Genomic DNA, 23332 nt, shown 5'->3' with positions numbered 1-23332 from the left:
TCCATTAGGTTTGTAATGTAAATACGTTTATTGAAGAAATGCAAGAATGCCCTTTAAATGGGCTACATCCTCAGTGTTAGATAAGTCATTTATGTTTCATTCATACCCTAAGTAAGAAAAACTATGAAACAATGGCTATGACTAACATTTTTTTGTTTGTTTTTTTCATTTTTGACTAAACGGTAAAAGGTAGCCCCAGGACCGAGAGCATCACTTCTAACTTAAACAATGGTTCAAACAAATACTATTCTTATTGTTTGCAAAAAAATAATGCTACACATAAAAACTGGCTTGTGTTTCTTGTGGAAATAAAAATAAATCTTGAAAAGCAATGACTTTACATAAACAGCTGAAAAAGAAAAAAATACAAAGAAAATGTAGATGTGAAGCGATTGCATATTTGATACATGAACATACACAGGTGCATACACATGGTTGTACATAATGTAAGGTTTTACAAAATAGAAATGGCTATAAACCAAGCATCAAAATCTCAACATCAAACCCACAGATTCTCCTGTGGGTGCTTTTAAGGATTTTTGTTGTAACTTGATGTTTGTTATTAAAAAAATAAACATAGTATATTGTGTTTGAGGTTTTCATTTTGCAAAGAACTTTTAACAAGCATTTCATAGGTTAAAAATATATATATATAATTAATGTATCTAAATAGGCTCTTGTGCAAGTTTCAGTAGAAAATTTGGGCTCATAAAAGTGAATAGAGAAAGTTTTTTTCCCCCCTTGATTTAATTCTCTGTCTGCATATGACATCAAAGGTTAAGACTACAACAAGTTATGTGTTCATAAAGAAACACAAGGAGTGCTTTTTAAATTCTTGGTGAATTTCACCAAATAAAACTAGTGCTCCTTAAGCAAGTTCTGTCACATGGTTTGACCTGTTGAAACACATTATTTGTGTTTGCTGTTTGGTTTTAGTTCTTTCCCTATCTTCTGCTCCACCAGGAGGAGTGGTTAAAGGTAAATTTAGTTTAGTGAAATGTCATAAAACGTTTTGCCAAACTCACACCTGAAATGCCCTTCAGCATCTTTGGTAGGCTCATGAAGAGGAAGAAGCCAGTAACCAATAGTTCCATAGCCAGATACAATGCAATACATAAAAAAGGATAAATGTTAAGTGTTGTCTAACAGCATTAAGTCCAAAATTATTTCCAACAGTGACATTTACAAAAGTATTTACAAAACTCTGTAGAAGCTGGCTTTTTATAAAACTAGCTTTGGCTAAGCTATCATAGCCAAGTCTAAGTCTCTTTGGCTATGCTAGTTTAGCTTTGGCTAAAGTAGCTTAACAGAGCAAAAATTCAGGTTAAGGAAGTGGACTTGTAATCGGGTGGGTCAAGAATTTGAATCCAACCTGTGCCATAACCACGGCATGTTGAGCACGTCCCTTAACCCTAACTGTTTGTGTTTTACATCGCTTTTAATAAAAGCGTCTGCTAAATAAAATTGTAATTGTACTATAAAGCGTCTGGACTGCCCTAAACCCTGCTGTGACGCTTAGCCCTGTGACCTGGTGTTCCCTCAGTACTTCTTCTCTTACGGTTACTCCTCATCTGAGATTGTGGGGATCTTTCTTCATCTGACGAAGACTTGTCTGCTTTTTGGACTCTTCCACTACTTCTCCTGGATTTAGATCGTGGTGTGATTATCATTCCAGGAATGGACCTCCCTCTTAAGTCTCTCCTTGTAATCACTATAGGTTCTACCTCATCATCTGACATATCTCCAGTACCACCCTCTTCTACCTCATCTGTATCTAATGATAAATGTGGTATGTCCTCCTGAGCTTCTGACTCCAATTCTTCTAATGTTTCTTCATTTAACTGCTTTGTCTTTTCATTGACAGAATGTTCACTTTCCTGTTCATTGCTATCTTCAGCTAAGTCTGACTCAGCCTCTTTGTTATCCATCATAGTGTTCAAAGTTTTCTCTTTTTCTATATTTTCACTTGTAAAGCTTTGCGAAGGTGTGACCAGCCATGTTTTTGTTTCACTCCGGAGTACTTGTGTTACCAAGAACGCCTTTTCTTTTTCTGCCTCATCAGTGACTGGCTCAGACTCCAATTCTGTTGAAGAAATTAGTTTTTCTTCAACTATTGCATTGCCTTCCTTATCTGAATTTCCAGCTTGGCATGGTGAGCTTTGGATTATATACTTTGTTGTATTCTCCAGAGCTTCTGTGCTAATAGCTACTTCACCTTGGCATGTGTCCGCTGTTAAAGCATAATTTGTCCTCTCAGCGTTTCCGAGCTGGGATTCTACTTGATTATTGTCTGCACTCCCTTCCTGTTCTCCAGCCATCTCCACTTCCAACTCAGGCTGTTTCTGCCTTGTCTCATCTTCCTCTTCTTCAGTCTCCTCAGCAGGATTGGTTTCTTCTACTTTGTCTTCTTCTGTTCGATGCTTCTTGGAAGTTCTTTTAGATTTACGTCTAGAAGTAGTTGGAGTATGTCTTCCTCTCTTTTTCAGAACTCCCTTTTCTTCCAATGGTTCAGCTTCATCTGAGCTTTCCTCCCCAGCAGCCTGGCTTTCTTGCTCACTTGAGTTTTGCAATGTAGTATTTGCTTCTGCCTCTTTAAAAACAATTTTTGAATCTGTAGTAGATGTTTCCTCCACATTCCTGCTAACAGAAATATCTTCCTGGCCAACCAGGCATATCTCTGAAACAACAGACTGGTCCTCTTCCACATTTTCCTGCACTATGGGAGAAACCCCAGCTTCGACTTCTTTTATATCAGAATGATCCTGATCACCAACTTCTGTTACTTTCTGGTTGGTTTCAGATACCGTTTTTTCATCAGAGGCTACTTCTTGTGTTTCTTTTATTGGAGAACTTTGCTCACCTTTCTCATCTTCTGGCTGACGTGTGCAGACTTTCTTGGGTTGACATCTGGGAGTGGCGGTCATGGATTTTCTACCCTTTCTTAAAACTCTAGTATATTCTACAGGTTCATCTTCCTCTGTGGTTTCATCTCCAACTCCATCTTCAGTATCCTGAAGCGTAATGGAGGCTTCTGTCTCATCTGTAACATTTTCCCTTTCTCGGTTATATGTATTTTCTGTTTCCTCCCCTTGTGCTTCTTCCACATGGTGACGTTTATGAGATCTCTTAGATTTTCTTTGGGGTGTGGTTGGAGTAGACCGACGGCTCCTTAGCATTCGAGGTTCTACCACTGTTCCGTCTTCGTCTGTGGCTTCCTCTTCTGTTTGCCTGTTATCATCTTGTATTTCCAGAGTTACTTTGTCCACAGCAACCTCTTCCTCCTCAGCCATTTTAACATCTGTGACAATTACCACTGCTACAGACTCCTCTTGGTCAATCGCAACTCCAAATTCCTCTTCATGAGAAGCCGTTTCATCAGCTTTTTCTGTTGAGATTTTCTCTTCTTCAGATTTTTCCATTGCTTCTTCGGTATGCTTACGCTTTTCTTCACCAGAGGCACTTTCTTCTTGTTTCTCTTGCTGAAGCCTTGTACAAACTCGTCTGGATTTACGCTGAGGTGTGACAGCAGTAGATTTTCGAACCTTCCGCAATTTTTTACCTTCAAGTAATGGCTCATCATCATCTGTGGTGGTAGCTGCTCCAGCGGCCTCTTCTATTTGTTCATTGTCATCAGGTGTAGCAATAATAGTTTCTTCTTCCATTTTTCTAAAGGTCTCTTCACCCTTAACAGGAGTACTATTATTTTGCATATCTTGATCTGTTTCTTTTAATAATAATGCTTCATTTTCCACTGTCTTTTGATCAGCCTGTACTTCTGGCTTTGTCTGGTCTTCTTTGTAAGTATTGTTTTCTACTTCACTCGTTTCTTCAACTTTCTCAAAACAGATTTCGACTTCTTCAGATTCCTCCAAAGCTGCTTTAGTTTCTTCAACTTGTGTCTCTGCAGCACTTGTCATTTCTTCTTCATTCTGTTCCTCCGCACACTGTTCCCCTTCCACAGTGTTTGGTTCTTTAGGGGATTGCTTATTCACATCCTCTGATTGGTCAGTTTCAGCTGTTGGTTCAGTTTGGTCCACTTTCTGGACTAAGGTTTCTGTTTCAATTTTGTCTTTATCGCTCCCATCCATTTTTTTGTTTTGTTCTTCACATTCTTCAAGAGCTATTTTGGTTTCCTCTGCAGCTAAAGTGCATTCTCTGTCTTCGTCTGCCTGTGAGCTGGCTTTATTACCCAATCTAATCTTCTTTCCACTTCTGAGGACTCTGGTCTCTATAGTTGGTGCTTCTGTTTCTTCAATAATTTCGTCATTTTTATTTTCGATATCAGAATTGTCCTGTACAGTGTCAACAGTCATCGTTTCAACTGGAACTGGTTTATGTACCCTTTCATTTTTCCTGAGGTCTACTGAGTCAATGGTCACATTTTGGATATGAGAAAGCTGGTATGTCACCTCCTCACTGGTGTGCCCCTCAATTATCTCCTCTTCTTGTACAGCATCGTCTACAGGAGCTGAAAATCCATCTGTGTCTAGCTCTTCAGCACTTGATGGGAAAGCCAATTCTGCAGTAACTGGTTCCTCTATTTGTATTATTTCCTCAGTTGTTTCCTTATCTAATTTGACTTTTTTTGCTTCTTCTTCCTCCTCTACCTCATTCTGGAATGGTTTATGGCCTCGTAGAGTCTTTTTGCCGCTTTGCAATACTCTTGTTACAGTCGGAGATTGGCCATCATTATTTGAACTGCCTTCTTCAGGTGCAGCTTTCTCTGCATGCTCTTCTAGGTCCTCACTTGTTGTTGGGGCTACATTTTCCCCAAGATCCAATTTTATTTGCTCATCTTCATTTAGGTTTGTTTCATCTATTTTGTCATCTTTTTTGTCTACAAGTTCAATGGCTGAATCTTCGTTCATTGCATTGTCTTCAACATGTTTGCCTATTTTTTCATCTTCATTGGTTACTTTGTGGGATCGCCTGTACTTACGTGTAGGCGTGGCATAAACTGTTGGTTTTCTATGTCTCAATGTTCTTGTCGGTGAAGCTTGTTGTTCTTCGTGACTGTTTTTTTCACCTTTTTTAACTGCTTTACTTCTGCTGGACCTTGGAGTAACAGTGAGTTTCTGAGATACTCGTCTGGCTCTAGTTTCAACAACACCAATGTCATCCTCATCAGAACTAATTTCCTTTACCGTCTCATTTGGCAGAATATTCTCCTGAGCAAGATCTCCCTCTAGTACTGGAAGATCAACTTCTTTGTTGCCGCTTATATCAACCTTGCTAGTTTCTTCCTGCAATGCACTCTTTGATTTCCTGCTTGATACTCGCTTACTTTTTTTCCCACTTCTAAGGACTCTAGTTTTCCTAATGTGCATTTCACTTTCTCTTTGCTCAGACATTTCCATCTCAGTGGTGGCATCACCCATTTCTTTTTGTCCAACTAAGTCTTCCAACAATTCTTTTGGTTCTGTTTGTCCATCTGCAACACTAATTGAAACCTCCCTTTCTGTTTCTACAGTCTGATCTAACTTTTCCTCTGTTATGGAAGAACACTTTTTATGAGGCGTGATCACGTTGAGCTGATTGGTTGATTTTAGATCCACCAAGATAACACTAGCTTCCTGGAGTTTATGGATTGAATCATCAGTTTCTTCATCATGTGCTTTTTCAACTACTGGGATTACAGATTCATTCAAACTGTCATTTGGCTCTGGGGTTTGTGATGTTATTTTTTCTATTGTGCTGACTTCATCGCCTGCCCTTTCCTCTTCTGTCTCAATTGCTGGCTGATTTATTGTTTCTTTTGCGGTATAGTTTTTTTGTACAGTTTCATTGTTCTCATCTACATTGTTAGTAACTAATATGTCCTCCCTGTTTAACTCTGCTTTAGTTATTTCCTCTTCAGATTTCTCTTTATCTTCTTCAGATTCCTCCAAAGCTGCTTCAGTTTCTTCAACTTGTATCTCTGTAGCACTTGCCATTTCTTCTTCATTCTGTTCCTCCGCACACTGTTCCTCTTCCACAGTGTTTGGTTCTTTAGGGGATTGCTTATTCACATCCTCAGATTGGTCAGTTTCAACTGTTGGTTCAGTTTGGTCTACTTGCTGGACTAAAGTTTCTGTTTCAATTTTGTCTTTATCGCTCCCATCCAAGTTTTTGTTTTCTTCTTCACATTCTTCAAGAGCTATCTTGGTTTCCTCTGCAGCTAAAGTGCATTCTCGGTCTTCTTCGTCTGGCCATGAGCTGGCTTTATTACCCAATCTAATCTTCTTTCCACTTCTGAGGACTCTGGTTTCGATAATTGGTGCTTCTGTTTCTTCAACAATTTCATCATTTTTATTTTCCATATCAGAATTGTCTTGTATAGTGTCAACAGTCATCGTTTCAACTAAAACTGGTTTATGTACCCCTTCATTTTTCCTGAGATCTACTAAGTCAATGGTCACATTTTGAATATGAGAAAGCTGGGGTGTCACCTCCTCACTGGTGTGCCTCTCTGCTGAAGCAATTATCTCCTCTTCTTGTAGAGCATCCTCTACAGGAGCTAAAAATCCATCTGTGTCTAGCTCTTTAGCAATTGGTGGGAAAGCCAATTCTGCAGTAACCGGTACCTCAACTTCTATTTCCTCAGTTGTTTCCTCATCTAATTTGACTTTTTTTGCTTCTTCTTCCTCCTCTGCTTCATTCTGGAATGTTTTATGGCCTCTTCGAGTCTTTTTACCGCTTCGCAATACTCTTGTTACAGTCAGAGATTGGCCATCATTATTTGCACTGGCTTCTTCAGGTGCAGGTTTCTCTGCATGCTCTTCTAGGGGCTCACTTGTTGTTGGGGCTACCTTTTCCCCAAGATCCAATTTTATTTGCTCATCTTCAGAAGATGCTTTGCCATCATCCTCATTTAGGTTTGTTTCATCTATTTTGTCATCTTTTTTGTCTACAAGTTCAATGGCTGAATCTTCGTTCATTGCATTGTCTTCAACATGTTCGCCTGTTTTTTTATCTTCATTGGTTACTCTGCGGGATCGTCTGTACTTACGTGTAGGTGTGGCATAAACTGTTGGTTTTCTATGTCTCAGCGTTCTTGTCGGCGAAGCTTGTTGTTCTTCTTGACTGTTTTTTTCTCCTTTAACTGTTTTCCTTCTGCTGGACCTTGGAGTAACAGTGAGTTTCTGAGATACTCGCCTGGCTCTAGTTTCAACAACAGGTATGTCGTCCTCTTCAGAACTAATTTCCCTTACTGTCTTGTTTGGCAGAATTGTCTCCTGAGCAAGATCTCCCTCTAATACTGGAAGATCAACTTCTTTGTTGCTGCTTATATCAACCTTGCTAGTTTCTTCCTGCAATGCACTCTTTGATTTCCTGCTTGATACTCGCTGACTTTTTTTCCCACTTCTAAGGACTCTAGTTTCCCTAATGTGCATCTCATTTTCTTTTTGCTCAGACATTTCCATCTCAGTGGTGGCATCAACCATTTCTTTTTGTCCAACTAAGTCTTCCACTAATTTTTTTGATTCTGTTTGTCCATCTGCAACACTCATTGAAACCTCTCTTTCTGTTTCTACAGTCAGATCTAACTTTTCCTCTGTTATGTAAGAACACGTTTCATCAGGCGTGATCACATTGGGCTGATTGGTCGATTTTAGATCCACCAAGGTAACACTTGCATTCTGGAGTTTATGGATTGAATCGTCAGCTTCTATGTCATGTGATTTTTCAGCTACTGGGATCACTGATTCATTAAAACTGTCATTTGGCTCTGAGTTTTGTGATGTTCTTTCTTCTATTGTGCTGACTTCATCGCCTGCCCATTCCTCTTCTGCCTCCATTGCTGGTTGATTTATTGTTTCTTTTGCAGTATCATTTTTTTGTACAGTTTCATTGGTCTCATCCACATTGGTAGTAACTAATATGTCCTCCCCGTTTGACTCTGCTTTAGATATATCCTCCTCAGATTTCTCTTTGTCTTCCTCCTCTGGTTCCATTTGACAGGTTTCTTTAATTTGTTTGTCTGGTTCTTTGTCATTTGTCTCTGTTTCACTGGCAGTTGCCATTTCTCTTCCATCAACAGTTTTGGTAACTTCTGTAAAACTTTCCTCATCTTGAAGTTTTTCTTCTTCTTCTTTCTCCATGTTTGTCACATAACTCTCATTTATGGATTTTTCTGTAGTTGCTTGACCATGACCAGCTTCCACAGTTTCAACAAACTCATCTGTGTCCTCTGGCAACTCCTTTGTCACTTCATAAAACTCTTCCACCGATTCTTCACTTACTTTCTGTGTCTGACTAGTGTTTGTGTGTATGAGTGTAACCTGAAGTGTTCTCCCTCTTAAGGCTCTTTTTCCATCTAGCGTACTGTGTCGCAGAGGCCTTCTTGTGAAGGTTTCGCCTTCTCGCGATTTTGTGGTCTTCTCGGAAATTATTTGGGATTTTGTAGCATTGCTGTCTTCAAACACATTGACTGAGTCTAAATGACTTATGTCACTATGGGGAATTGTATCTTCTTTATCATCAATAACAGCTGTCTGCATTTCTTCTGTAATTGTATCATGAGATTCTGTTGACATACATGTTTGTGCTTCATTCTGACACTCAGCCTCTGTTTTCTGACTCTCTGATACTACATTCTCTACAGTTATTAGAGAATTACTGGAAAAGGCAGTCAGACATGTGGCATCATCTTTTACTTGTGTCTCCTCTGGTGGGAGTACTGACGCAACAACAGGTTCTTCAGAGTCTGGTGAATCTTTGTCAGTGGCTGAGTTTTCGTCAACTATGACCAGATCTTCTGCAGATGACCTATCAAGACTTTCTCCCATTTCGTCAGTGGACAAAACCTAAAAATACAAATTAGTTTTTTTTTTACTGAATATTAAGAGAAATATGTAAACAAGACATCACTTAGAAGATTACACTCACTCCAGGTGGCTTCACTTTGGGGATGTTTTGCAGGTCGGCCTTTTGTTGCACAGGAACCTGCACCTCGTTGGGGGTTTCTGCTTCAATGTCTTCCACTCTGAAACGTACATTTGATTAAACAAATATGAATGACATATTTTATTTGACGACCCCTGGTGACACACCTAATAACTTTTTCTGAAGTTTCCTTAGCCTTCCTTCGACGTGATCCACTGCTTTGATTGCGACCAACAACAGGCATATCTCCTGTATTTGAAAGATTTACAAATATTTAAACATTCATAATTTATTTTTTTTACAGCAGTTACAACTTTAAGATTGTATCTATCTTGGTGTGAAACCTTGAAGTAATGTTGTTTTGGCAGGGGTTTATGTTATGGTTGATTAGTATATTTAGGTATACAATATATGAATGAGAGGTTAAAAATTTAGTCTTACCATTGGAAACTTTGAGCACAGTCACTTCTTCCTACAAATTAAATTCACAAGAATTATTGTATTATTTGTGAAATATTGTTTAAATGAAATATCTACTGTATATTATTGGAAGAGAAGTTGACCACATACTATAATTTCTACGGTGCATTTCGTGGATTTCACATCGTCTAGTCGTGTAGTTATTTCTTCCATCACAAGCTCCCTTTGAGCTGCTTCAACAGATTTCACCATTTCCTCTGAGAACGAGAGACTCTTTGATACTGCTGGGAGCAAAATAAAAGCAAGACATGTCGATAAATAAAAATGCATTCAAGTCAGGCGATACTGTGCAGGTCTAAAAAAAAATTACACTTCATGCAGTGTAGAAAAATTACTCTTTGGTCAAAAAGGGGATTTTCTGCATTAAAAATGCCACTTAAATGAGGAATATTAAAACTATTGTCAATAAGTAAAATAGTTAAATATTTGACAGTAATAACAATGTCACTGTCAATTTAAACTGCCATTCAAAGTCATTGAATAGTAGTGTAAACTGAGGAGTTACATGTGCATCAAACTGCACTGTGCAAAATGTCCTGTGTGGAAAATTGCAAAACTGTAGCATAAAGGCAAAAGTTGACATTGGATGTTTGTATTTGCTTTTACCGCTCAGATCCATTGCCTGAATCTTGTTGGCAATATTCGTTCTTTGTCTGGGCTCACCGATGCCTTCCACCTCCCACAGCAGGTCAGTGTCACCTGGGTACTGACCCAGGAACTTCTCACAGACTATGAACACAGATGAGGAATGAAATACCTATCATATCTGTTTAACACATCAAAGTTTCACTGTGCAGGGCAATACTGTTTGTACTGTAAATGTAACTTTTTATACCTTTAAACATAGACTTTGTCAGGGGACACCTCAACCCCAGAAAGTCTTCCTCAAAACTCTGCACATAGTCTTCTAGCATTTGAAGGCCGAAGCCTTTACCACGATGACTTTTTCTCACAAACATGGAGTCCATCACTGGGAGCTGATATGTCATGGATGAGAAAGAGTTTCGCGGACTGCCTGTGGGATAAAAGGAAGACATATTAATGAGAAAAATGACTTAATTTCACTACACTGACATGCGCAATGGAACAGTCAAACCACTAAGAACACAGCCACACACTTTTTAAGGTTTCATACGAGTTATTCGTCTGTGATGTTCTGATGTTTACACCACCAAAATGGGATTAAGGCACAGGTCCAACAGACTTGGCTCATCATTTAGTGAAACAGACCTTTCACTGACTAATCATATCAATGAACAGATCACAATTAGACAAAGTATAAAACCAACTGTAAAATTCAACTTTACTTATTATTTTGAAATCAACTTTCTATTTATTTTGATGAATTTACTGAACCAGCATCCTTCCTAGGCAGCAAGACTTTACTAGCTACTATCTATCTAGCTAACTTTATCTATCTAGCTTTGTCTATCTATCTAGCAAGCTAGCTAACTTTATCTATCTAGCTAGCTAGCTTCATCGACCAAGCTAGCTAGCTAGCAAGCTAGCTCGCTTCATCTATCTACAGTATCTATGTATTGTATCTAGCTTGCTAGCTTCCTCTATCTATCTAGCTAGCTCGCTTCATCTATCTACCTATCTAGCTTTATCTATCGATCTATCTACTGTATCCAGCTAGCTAGCTTCATCTAGCTAGCTACCTTCATATCTAGCAAGCCAGCTAGCTAGATCGATAGTAGCTAGACAGTGAAGTCTTGTTGCATATCAAGAAGGATTTTGGTTCAATGAGTTTGTTAAAGGCTGTGATATAAAGATTTAAAACTATCTGTGATAAAGAATTAAGAAATGAATGGATGTTAAATGTTACAATTTACCTGTGCATTTAACAGAATAAAAGCCAACAGCCTCTCCGTCTTTCCACAGAATTTTAGCGTAATCCTGTTTTCCATGGCAGAGAAAGGGGAGCTCATCGTGGCTCATCTCTCTGGCTCTGTAGATGATGCGATTAAGGACGTATAAAACTATCCTCTCTCCAACTGTCTTTACCTTGAGAACACACATACACAATAAACTTCTAGATTCTCCCCTCTGAACAGGCTGTTTATTATCAACTGAGAGAAGAGTTGAAGATGAAATAATTGTGGTGTGTTTGGACCATGAATCCTCACCTCCACAGCTCCATTTCGAGTGTCATCTGCTGTTCTAAGAATATCTTCCACTGGCCACCATCGGTCCAACAGGTAAAGAGCCACAGCAGTGAATCTGTCGGAGGCGGTGAAGAGTGCCAGTATCTTCTGCTTGTCGAATCCATACAGAGGGACGACGCCCACACTGGAAACATCTATGGGGGCCTGACAAGAAGACAGGTTAGTTTCCCTGAAAACAGAATCTTCATCCATTGGTTTAACTCAGTGATCAAAAAGCTAGCCTACCTGCTCTTCATCATCACTCCTTCACCAATTATCATTACAGCTAAAGCATCTCAGCGCCAACCCACACAGAACCTCTGCCACCGGCTCAGATCATCATAGGTTCAATGACTTTTGGGGAACCATAAATTCTTTAAAATTATGGTTAATCATAATTTATACAATAAGTCATTCCAATAAATACAGTTGACATTATCAATTAATATAAATTAAAAAAATGTTTATTGAATGTCAACTTAAAAAACAAAAAAAGAAAAGATTTAAAACGTCCTCCGATTTTCCGTGATCACCAAAAACAGACAGAAAAGGCAGATTTCACGTTCTGAAACAGAAAAAGCAACCTGACCCGGGTTTTTTTTCTCTCTCTCTCCTTATTTAAAATCTGGCGCCAGCATGACACGGAGATGCCTAGCATGCACGTTTTGGGGTAATATCACGCATTTACACACTATTTTTTTCCTAAAAACGTGTGATTGAATGTCAGGAAAGTAGAACAAATGTTCTATGATTCCGTTTACAATCCTGTTAAAAATCTTGCGCTACGTGTTATTGGTTGACTAGAGATCATGTTGTCGTGTGATTTAAAAAGAATGCAGAGCTTCATCTAAAGCAGTACAGACAGGTCTAGCTGTAGGTGTAATATATCAACTGGTGATGAGGCTACCTGGTGACACATCACGGCAGAAGCAATTCACCTTCAATCACACGGCTGGGATTTCATGCAAAATGTGAGGTTGATTTAGAAAAATGTGACATTTCTTCCTTTTCCCTTCATCAAGTAATATTTAATCAATACAATTACCTAAGAATTGTGCTTTACACTTGACAACCCAACCTAAATGCATAATCTACTGAAGTAAAAACCTGTGATTGAACCCAAAGAGGTTTACCTGAGTTGAGCCAGATATTGTGAGACGTTCGGGATCATCCGGGTCACTATGCAGAAGGTTTTTCATGTATCTTTCAGCTGATTGTTCCAACTCTTCCTGGCTGACCCCAGCCAGGAGATCGACGGGGAACTTCATCTAAAAAAAACAAGGCAGAAGAAACCTCAGAACAGTGAGAGAAACAGTGATTGCATGAATAATCCTTTCCAACTACACAGGTTATTTTTGGAATATAATAGGATTTTTGATATTGCCACAGTTTAAACCTTAACACCAACCAAGCACAATAAAAACAACAGAATGTGACCAAGGCATAACACGCCACATGAAAATGTGAAATAAAACGGCGATGTTTTACATCTGATGAGTGAAATCAGGGAAGAAAAAAAGTCTCATGATGCAGATTTGACTTGTTGTAATGTTGAACATTGTGTTTATTACAGATATTTTTGTCATGCCATCATATTCATCTGAAAGACCAACTGATCCATCTTTATTATTATGTCCTGTGGTAAAGGCCAAGTACATTATCAAAGTCACCTATTAGCAGAGCATGTTGGTCAAGTGTCATTATAGCTCCTTTAAACTGTGGTTTGCAGCTTTTTCTATGATTTATACACTGAAAAAATCTAATATCTGTCTTTTTATATTCTAAATGGGATATATTTAAATTGGTTATCATCCCTTTAGCAAATAATTGTCACCTTTCTAAAGAATACTTTAATCAGGACTCCTAAAACCCCAAATTTCAATTAATATTTATTTAAATAAAAACAAAAGCTGGTAATCTGGTTAATTAAAAACCTGAAAACCACATAATATCATGCTGGCTGTTATTTTGGAACGATGATGAGTTATTTTTCCACCAACCCAACATATTAAACCCTGCTGGCCTGCTGCAGCTCAGATTTAAAGATACCAGATGTCAACTAAAGAGGATGATAACAAATATTGTATTCTTGCCCCAGGAAAAGGCAAAGGTAAACAAGCAGCGTGAAAGTGTCAGCCAAGGCTCGTAAAGTGTTTTACATCAGCATGAGACGCACAACTCCACAATCGCACAAACATGACAGAAATTCCTGCATGTATGACCAAATTCCATTCTTCACATTGAGGTTTTCTTCCTGTTACCTACAATAAACTCAGCAAGGGACATTCCTCCAGGCGCTCCGAGCAATGAATGGCATTCTGTCTGCTTTTCATTAGCAGAGAGCAAAAACAAAACACACCTAAAACCTTAACCCCCCACTCCCCCCACCCCCCCTCGCCCCAGAAACAGCAGCCACAGCATGCAGCAAGCTCATTGGTTAAGAAACAGGGTGTGGAAGAGGAAACTCCCTCCTGTTGGATGCTTTCAATCTGTATGAAAAGTAGGTTTTAAACCCCTCGTTTGGTTTGTTAGGATACAATTACCTTCTCTAACCTTGACTAACAAATAATAATAGATAAAACTAAGGTTAAAAAAAGATGCATCCAAAGAAAAACTCCCTGTTTTGATGCTGTTGGCATGTCATCCATACTTCAGAGGCATTCAACTATGTTTATGTTAATAACTTGTGTTAATAGATAGAAACAGATTGACAAGGAAAACTAATTTTAGTTCAGGGGCCAAATACAGACCAGTTTGACCTTAAAAAGTGGGTCACAGATTTCAGGTTGGAAAAAGAGCAAATTCAACATTAATGTGCCCTGGTTCCACATATAAATGATATATCAATGATAAACGACTTCAATCAGAGAAACTTCAATTTCCATGATTTGGGGAAGTTTCTTGGAATAATTTGAGAAGCATATGCTAGATTTTGGGAAAAAATTAAGAATTCTTTCAACAATTTGTGAAAATGAAAATGAACTGCTGTCACGTGATATAGGAAATAGAAATTAGGGGTGTCCCGATCCGATATTGATATCGGATATCGGTCCGATAGCAGCCAGAAAACAAATATCGGATTTTATTGGACTGCATCTAAAATCTCCGATATAATAATTTATTTTTTTATTTATTTTATTCATTTGTAGAATGCTGTAGATATTATGTTGAAAGTTAAAATGTATATAACCAATTGGTTGATAATAAATGGGTCAGTGTTTCTCATACCTACTGTTGCTGACTATTTTTCTCTGAGTAACATCACTTGATCAAGCCTTTTCTAACATTCTACACTACAAAATAAGTAATAAAAGTATGTATGATTCGTGCTGTCATCATATCGGATCCATATCAGTATCTGCCAATACTCAAGGTTGTAATATCTGAAGTGAAAAAGTTGTATCGGGACATCCCTACTAGAAGTGTGAGCTTTGCACGTATTGTGGATTTTAATTGAATGTGTGTATTTGGAGGGGCTGAAATATCTACAAACCAATTTATTTTTTCCTACACTTTTTATCTTTTCCCGTCATCTCCTGACTGATGTGGGACCAAGATTGGCCCTTGTATTTTTCAGTCCTTGTTCTAATCAAGATCATTTTTATCATCATTATTATGATTATCATATTTAACCAAAAATAAACATCAAGAAACCCCATATTTTATTTGTTAATTTTCAACTCTCTCTCTCTCTCTAGTACCCTCAGTTGTGCCATTACAAGTACCCCCATTTTAGAAACACTGGTATAGACTGTGATGACAATAAGTAGTATGCTAGGTAAAGATAGACTGATGGCTGGATAGATTGATCACGCAATGTTAGGTCAGCATCTCCGTAAAGCTTGTCAGCAGAAGGAATTTCGTTCAATTCAGCTGGATTTAAAAAGTGCCAAATACAACAATAAATCATCTCATAGCACTTAGGGGTGTCCCGATCCGATATCGGATATTGGTCCGATACCAGCCTGAAAACGAACATTGAATATCGGATTCAAATTTCCGATTTTTTTTTTTTTCATTCAGTTGTAGAATACTGTAGACATTATGTTGAAGGTTAAAATGTATGGTCCCAATTGGTTAATGATAAATGGGTGTTATTCTCATACCTACTGTTGCTGACTATTGTTCTCTGTTTAAGCCTTTTCAAACATTCCACACTACAAAATAAGTCATTATTATTTTTTTTATTAAAAAAGTAATAAGTATGTATGATTCATGCTGATGTCGTATTGGATCAATATCGGTATCGGACGATACGCAAGGCTGCAATATCGGTATCATATCGGAAATGAAAAAGTTGTATCGGGACATCCCTACTTATCACTAAATATTGAGTTAATTATGACGAAAAAAACCCCAACATTTCCACGTGAGGAAGCATGAAGTGTTCGTGCGTTGACTGTGGACTTCAGAAAACACAAGCCGTAAATCATCACTGACTGGAAACTTCACACTCTCCCTACAGACTCTGGGAGCTTGATTTCTAAATGCAATGCACACAACAGTCCAGTTCCTTTTCTTAATGCTCAACCCAGGTGTTCTAACGTTGGTTCAGCAGTGTCTTGACCAGCTTTATGGATTATGCACACGTGCCTGTCTGACCACATGTTAGAAGGAAAATGATGATTCATCATCAACCTAATGTGCTTGAGCTTTGTTTGATGATAGTGAGTCATCGTTGGCACTTTGAAAGGTTTATCATTCAGTAGCCCTTTATAACCAAATTTGACTCACTCACTGACAGGATTAGAGAACACCTTGTTCACTTTCCATGTCAGAGAGAATTAATCACACAAGATTAGATCAACTAATTCTTTACTCATTCTACTTTAAGATAGACAATAAAAACATGGTATACAACATAAAAGGAATAGTTGAAAGGTTTAAATGCACAATTGCATCAGTGTATTGAATAACACGTCTTTAATTATAAATACATTGAAAGTCTTAAGTGCATGGATCTCCTGGGTAAAGAACACCAGGATGGGAAACATGTCTGGATGTCAATATCAAACGTTAAAATGTCAACCTTTTCTTTTGAAAAATATTGAAAGTAAAATTCTCTCAAACTGCAAAGTTGAAGAGTTCTTTGTCATTGCATGTAAATATTAATTTCCTTAGCTCTTCCTTAGCTCTCTGCAGGACCAGTTCTGTTAATCCTACACACAAATACCGAGAACTTCCAAATAACCCGGAGGCCTTTCTTCAAAGGGAGTTTCTTTCTTTTCTAGCCTGTTGCTACTTGTTCATTCACACTTCAATGTTAGCCTAGGCTTTCCTGCTTTAAATTAAACCTTTACATCTGTTTAAACACAGCATTTAAAGTGTGCTTTTTAGTTACCGGTAGGTATTTATATTGCGTTTTTGACTGTGTTTTATAGGTTTTATATGGGTGTTTATACAGTGCTTTGTGTGTTGAATGTATTTTAAATATTGTCCGTGTGATGTCACTATGTATGGCTCTTTATCCCCCTGGGTTTATTTAAGGTTCTTAATAAATAAAGTTGTAGTAGATTTAAAATTCACATTTAATCAAATTCAGGTTTATCTTGTCAGTTCTGCACATCACAAATACATCAAAATACTGCAAAGTCAAATAAATGTATCTTTGTTGCAATAATTTGGCTGAACATCACCAAACATCAGAACCAAAGATCTATTTTTTCATGCTTTTGGGTCAAACATTACATTATTCGTTTTACTGACTGCTTTATTTTATTTTTTTACTTTCGAGAAAACATTTTTTCTCTTTATTCTCTGATGACTGTAATGCTTTCACTTAGTCGTACATAATGATATTTTTTGAACTGAGCTCTGCTTTCTGTTGCTCCCTAATTTTTAGAACTAATTATTAATATAAAACAATCAGGTGTGTTTTTAAAATGATGTTGTGTAGACAGAGTGATATGCAAATGCTGATTTGCTTAAATCTCCAAAATGGCGATGCCCACATTATTAGGGGGAATAACACGTGTCTGAGGCTAAAAGTTGATGTAAATGACTCTAAAGACATTTCTTACAAACAGTAACAGAGTTTTATATTCCTACTTTAGTTGTGTTTTTTTTTAAAGAGTAACTGAACCCCAAACTCACTTTTTTCTGCTGAATACATACTGCATGGATTTGGGTATTAAGTACTTGGGATGTCCCGATACAACTTTACCACTTCCGATACGATTCCGATGTTGTAGCCTTGGTTATTGGCCGACACCGATATTGATCCGATGCGATATCAGCACGAATCATACATACTTTTATTTTAGGCCGCAGTGTTCTGATGCTCATGGCAGAAGTAGAGCAGGGATTGTTAGTGAGTAATATAGCGTCTGTGGGGCTGTGTGTGCTGTACATTGTGTGTAGTAGTTGAGCAGGTAGCTGTCTGTCACTGCCAGCACTGACCAGCTGCCTGAGTGGGAGTGTCTTACTGCGTCAGGAGTAACACCCATAATCAAGGTCCCCCCCCCCCTAGTGGTAGGTCAGTAGAAAGCAGGGGTTTAGTTACTCTTTAAGCATTTAAAAAGATAAAACAATGAGACAGTTTTGAGCATCTGCCTTATGTCATTTAGAGAAGCTCTGTCAGATATTTGTCTTATCGTTCTTGAAGCGGTTTGCAAAACTGACAATTATGATATTATAGTATTCTATTCGTTTTCTTTATCATAACATACACAGTTATAAACTTCAACTTTTATTTTTTGAGCGCTACAGACAGAGTACACAGCTGCATTATCCCCTCCGCATTCACTCCAAGCCCTATTAACCTGTTATACAGGCTTTCCTTTTTTTATGACATGGTTGAGCGTCAGCCAGAAATCATATAAATGAATTGCATAACGTTGATCATTTTGATATTGGAGAGCTTCCTTCAGTCATTGCTAAAATAATGTAAAAAATCTGCTGGCAATCATTAAGCATCTGTTTTTACCAATGAATCAGCAGAAAATGCGAACTGCACTGTATTTATTTATTTGACCTAAAAGTACCTCTCCATAGGCACAGTCGTAACAGGAGCCCTACTTTTAGAGCAGACCACACCTCCCTATAGATCCCAATGACGCATGGCTGTGATAAAGCATCACCGGCCATGCAAATAGCACACACAGTCCTGCTTTTGTCAGAACGAGAGGGAAAGCTGAATGCAAAAGGGAAAACAAGCTGGCAGCTGACTTTGTGTTGTGAAAAAGCAGGCCGTGTGTTCCCTTAGGGCAGGGAGTAGAGAGAGCCTCATACGCACCTTTAAAGCTACACTGAACTATTGGGTTATTCATCATGTTACAATACAGTAGGGCGCCTTCCCAACGTGCTCAACGGCTGGTTACGAAGCGTTCGGCTAAAACAAGTTTATACGTTGTAATGAAGCGTGTGGGTTACTACATCCAACAACCCAACATTTTGACTTATCCTCTCGTAACTTCGGCATCCTTGAGCTTGGACTACAAAATAAAAGCGAGAAATAAAAATGGCGGATTGCTTGAAGTGTTGGACCTGGAGTTGATGTACTAATTTGGCTGTTCCGCTGCAAATACTGTGATGTAATAGTTCAAAAAACGTAATAGAGAATAGAAAAATCGAAACAGATTGAAAAATATGAGCAAAACAGAATATAAAGATATCTACGGAGCACCTGAAGAGACTAATTTGATTTTTTCTGTACTTCTAAGCACTCTAAATATACAACAAAATGCATTTAAGGGCTAAAAAAGTGTATTTAGCATGATATGTCCCCTTTAAGTTATTTTTGTAACCGATTATTTCGATTAATTGAGCAGCCGTAGTAGGGAAGTTTTTGACTAAAAGTTATTTCCATTGTAACCACACAGCAGAGTGTTTGTGTGGAGTGATTAAACAACCTTAATACGCTGTCTTTGATTAAAAAACAACAACAGCATTGGCCAAAAATAGCAGAACCAAAACATGAGTGGGTAAGAAGACAATGACGTACACATTAATTACTTCAATAGTGCAGGACAAGCAATTAGGAGACATTGTACACCTGGGTGGAGACAGGAATGAGGAGGAAACTTACTTAAAAAAACACACACTGGCAGAACTGGCAGTGTAACAAAAAACAAACAACAAAAAAACCAGGAACAAACTAAACAAGATTACCAACTAAATAAAAAACTGAAACAACAAAACACAGACGGGAAGAAACCAAGCAAGGGTTTGAAATTAAATTACAGTCCCTAGCTTTAAAAGAACAGAGCACAACCCAGTGTTTGACTAAGCAACTTATTCTAACGTAAAAATGCAACTACAAATGGGTAATTTTATTAACTGATCTTAAATTGTTACAAAAAGAGGTATAAACATATTAGTGTGTTCCAATATACTTGTGAATTCCTACAACTTAATTTGAGCTTCAGTAAGAATTAATTATCTGTGTTAGCTATAATATATTAATGACAGTACAGTACATGGATCTTGAGCAAAAAAGTACATGTAAACATTTTGGAAAGATGTTTATTATTACAAACTAATATTTTAAGATTTCAGGTTTCTCCATATTCTTAACTTTTCAATGACATGCAACAATATTTGTTTTTTTAATAGTTGCTTTTGGAGCTTCTAACCATTCCCTTGAGGCTCTCCGGTGATCCCTAACCCCAGCTTGAGAAACCATGTACCAGACATTCAATCCAATTAAACTTTATGTATAAAGCACCTTGAATAAACCCAGAAAGACTAAGTGCTGTACAACAAATAAATAAAAAAAAAAACACACAATGTGTATAAAAACAAGACTTAAAATAACAAATGCTTTAAATACATTATTAATACTCTACCCACAAGTGATTGTCATAAAACAATATAAGGAGACAAAACATAAAAGCATGCTACATGATGTATGACTTTCTTATATTTAATTCACATTTCCATTGTGAAAATACATTTATTTATAGAAAAAGTCTTACATAACAACATGAATAATGTACACTTAGGGCCAGTAACCAACAGTATTGTATGGGGGACCACGACAATTTAAGCATTTCCTCTAGAAAACTATGAAGAAAAGAAAATCTTGACATTTTTTGGAGGGAAAACGACACAGGGGGATATAGGTTAAAGAGAACAAAGCGTACCAAAGCAAAAAAAAGAGGGAGGGGCTGGGGGGCGTGGCGGGCTTTGTGCGTGCGCGTGTTCATGCACGCACCATTGGAAAAATAAAAATAAATACTTTTGTGTACTTTCGTGTAACGTCTCAAGGTGTTAAACTCTAAAATTCGCTATAGATAAAAAAAATTAAAAAAATAAAATATTGCATTGTATTATTGGTTTAAATTTAGAATTTTAAAAGACAAATGATTATTTACAATTAGTTGTGTTTAAATGTATGGAAGGGGTTTTTGTCAGCACTTGAAAAGTTAGGGCATTGGAATTTAAGAAAACAAAGTGCAATGTTTAGCCAGATTATGGAATGTGGAACATTTTGTTCCCGGTTGGCAGTGCATTAAAGAGCTGGGTCGGTCGTCTGTCCGCCACCAGGTGCAGCTACACAGACCCACAGTGGATGATACAGACAATAAACGCCTGCTTTGCTTCGGTTCTACCTTAACTAAACAGATTCTGCTGCAGGCCTGGTTTTAGCCTCTTAATTTTAGACACAACACGCACATCAGGCTAGAATAAAATACACAGATATAGTCTCACGCAGCGGAATCACGCACAGACTCACCTTCACTCCTGTCAGGACGTCCTGCTTTTTACCTTTAAAAACTCTCAATACTTTGTATAAATTCCACACACGCGCTGAGAGGGTTTATTATGCTCCTAGGTGCGGCGCTCTGCGCATGCTCCAACTGACACACACCAATCCTGTGCAGCAGCTCAGTCCCACTGAGACCATGCTGAGAGTTTACATAACTAGTGTCTAATCCAGCACAGCTCACTCAGATAGTCCGAGAACAACGCAGGGACTCAGCACGTGGTAACGGGACTCCAATGCTGGCATGTAGGCAACTGGCGGCACGGGGACCACATGCGGCCCTTTGTCTTATTATTTTGTGCGGCCCACAAAAAATGACTTCAAAATCTCTTAATATGACAGAAACATATACAAAACCTGGACAACAAAAATACGCACATTTTATATTATGTCCAATGTACTACTATGATTATGTTTTCATTGAGGTTGTTGTTTTGTTTTTACATTTTTTTTAAAATTGTATATTTAAAAAAAAAAAAAAATGCAATCAAAAGCCATTTTCAATCAAATGTACCCAGACTATGTGGTATTTAGGGACGTGGACCTACAATGTTTGAGATGTACAGTATTAACAATAGTTTCATTTCCAACATACAAAGCATGTTGAATTGCACTTATATTTTTAAATGCTATATATATAGTGTAAATTGATTTAATTAAATAGAGCCTTGTGATGAATCTAAATCAGTTGGGATGGACATGACCTTGGACTGTGTAAATATAATAGAGCTAAACTCTATGGTCAGTTTGCTCTGATTAAAGTGATGCACTGCAGACTTCAGGTCAATAGATTATCAGGACTATGATGACACTATAAGTGAAGATGCACAAACTGTTTAGTCGTAGGCATACCCTGCACTCTGAATCCATGAAACAACCATGAACAATCATAATGTTAATAGTTGCATCTCTTTACAATAAGCTACTATATATTTTAAGGTTACAGCAACAGTGTTGGCTTGCTAAGAAAGAAACATCCAGATATGCCATTTGTGGTGGTGGGAGACCATTCATATCTTAGTGCCTCAGGCTACTTCTCCCCCTTACTGACTTTATCAAACTGCCTATTGTCAAAGAGAACAAACACTATATGCAGCCATTAGAACACCGTCTACAGTAAGTGCTCTAGGACTTTTTGGAGATCTGTCACACAAAGGCCGTAACCACATCCATAACCATGACAGTAGGGCTAAACCAAAAACTGTGCCTGAGTGAATGTTTCTCTGTTGAGAAACTGTAATTCATTTGTTCAGAGGCTGTGATGCAGCAGAAGCCTGAGGGGACCTATCTGCCATTGGGCATCAAGAAAACAAAGCCATCATCTGCTAATAAGGTCCTGCATTTCAAGTACAAGTAAAAAAACCACCTCTTTGGCACAGTCTATGCCTCAGGATTTCCACAATCAACTCAGACCAAAAGACTCCAACAGCGTAGCGTCGCCCCATTGCCCTTAAACCAGTACCTTGACATGATTTGAGAGGCCAGTGACAAATATGAAACAGACCATTGATAGGACAATTGATTCTCATCAGTATCATCACAGACAAAAGTGATCCAATTTTCTGTCAGAACAAAAACCCCTATGTTAGTGGTTATTTTAAACCAAAAAGCATGACTGTTTCTATAGTTTGCCGTAGTGGGATCAGATGATGAATTTCACATAGAATGTTTAGATTTTTTCCTAACTGCCTGTTTTTTTATTTATTTATTTTGAATGGGTTTTTTCTCCTGCCAGTGTACGTCACAACATGTACTTCCTACTATGTGTTCCTCATTTTAGTTTATAGCTGTTTGGCAGGATTTATTTGCATTAATTGTGTGATGAAATGCATTTTATGTGTTTGGTTAAGTTTTATTTAATTTTTCAATGTAAACCTTGTGTCTCTATTATTCAATAAGATAAAATAAAAACTTTTCAATAATAAAAATATCATTTCAATAAAAAATAAAAATTTTCAATCAAAGAAAAAAAACTCTTCAAATGCAAAAATAAAAATTATTTCAGACCCAAATAATTGCATTTGAACACTTTTTTTTTTAAATTGAATTTTTTTTTGTAATTGAACAATAAAGACACAAATCTACCTCCATGCTCCTGTCCTTTTTATTTTTATATTACAATATTAAATGTCTT

The 23332-nt window shown here is 37.6% G+C and overlaps 1 protein-coding gene across 2 annotated transcripts; it reads right to left on the bottom strand.

Annotated features, from left to right (window-relative positions):
* Nucleotides 1–4: 4 nt before the first annotated feature.
* On the bottom strand, nt 5–21353 carry LOC114469185 (titin-like). Of its 2 annotated transcripts, none has more exons than XM_028456426.1 (11): nt 21169–21353; nt 12626–12760; nt 11475–11657; nt 11181–11352; nt 10181–10360; nt 9952–10074; nt 9436–9569; nt 9307–9337; nt 9033–9114; nt 8869–8965; nt 5–8786 (listed from the first exon to the last, which is right to left on the bottom strand). In XM_028456426.1, the coding sequence occupies exons 2-11, from the start codon at nt 12758–12760 to the stop codon at nt 1497–1499; spliced, it is 8427 nt and encodes a 2808-aa protein (XP_028312227.1). In that variant the 5' UTR covers nt 21169–21353; the 3' UTR covers nt 5–1496. The 2 variants fall into 2 exon arrangements, with proteins under 2 accessions (XP_028312227.1, XP_028312228.1); XM_028456427.1 differs by having other exon boundaries at nt 9436–9566.
* Between the last annotated feature and the right edge of the window lie 1979 nt (nt 21354–23332).

The sequence above is a fragment of the Gouania willdenowi genome, chromosome 9 (genome assembly GCF_900634775.1).
Source record: "Gouania willdenowi chromosome 9, fGouWil2.1, whole genome shotgun sequence".
Lineage (NCBI taxonomy): Eukaryota > Metazoa > Chordata > Actinopteri > Blenniiformes > Gobiesocidae > Gouania > Gouania willdenowi.
This window is presented reverse-complemented; position numbering and strand designations above follow the sequence as displayed.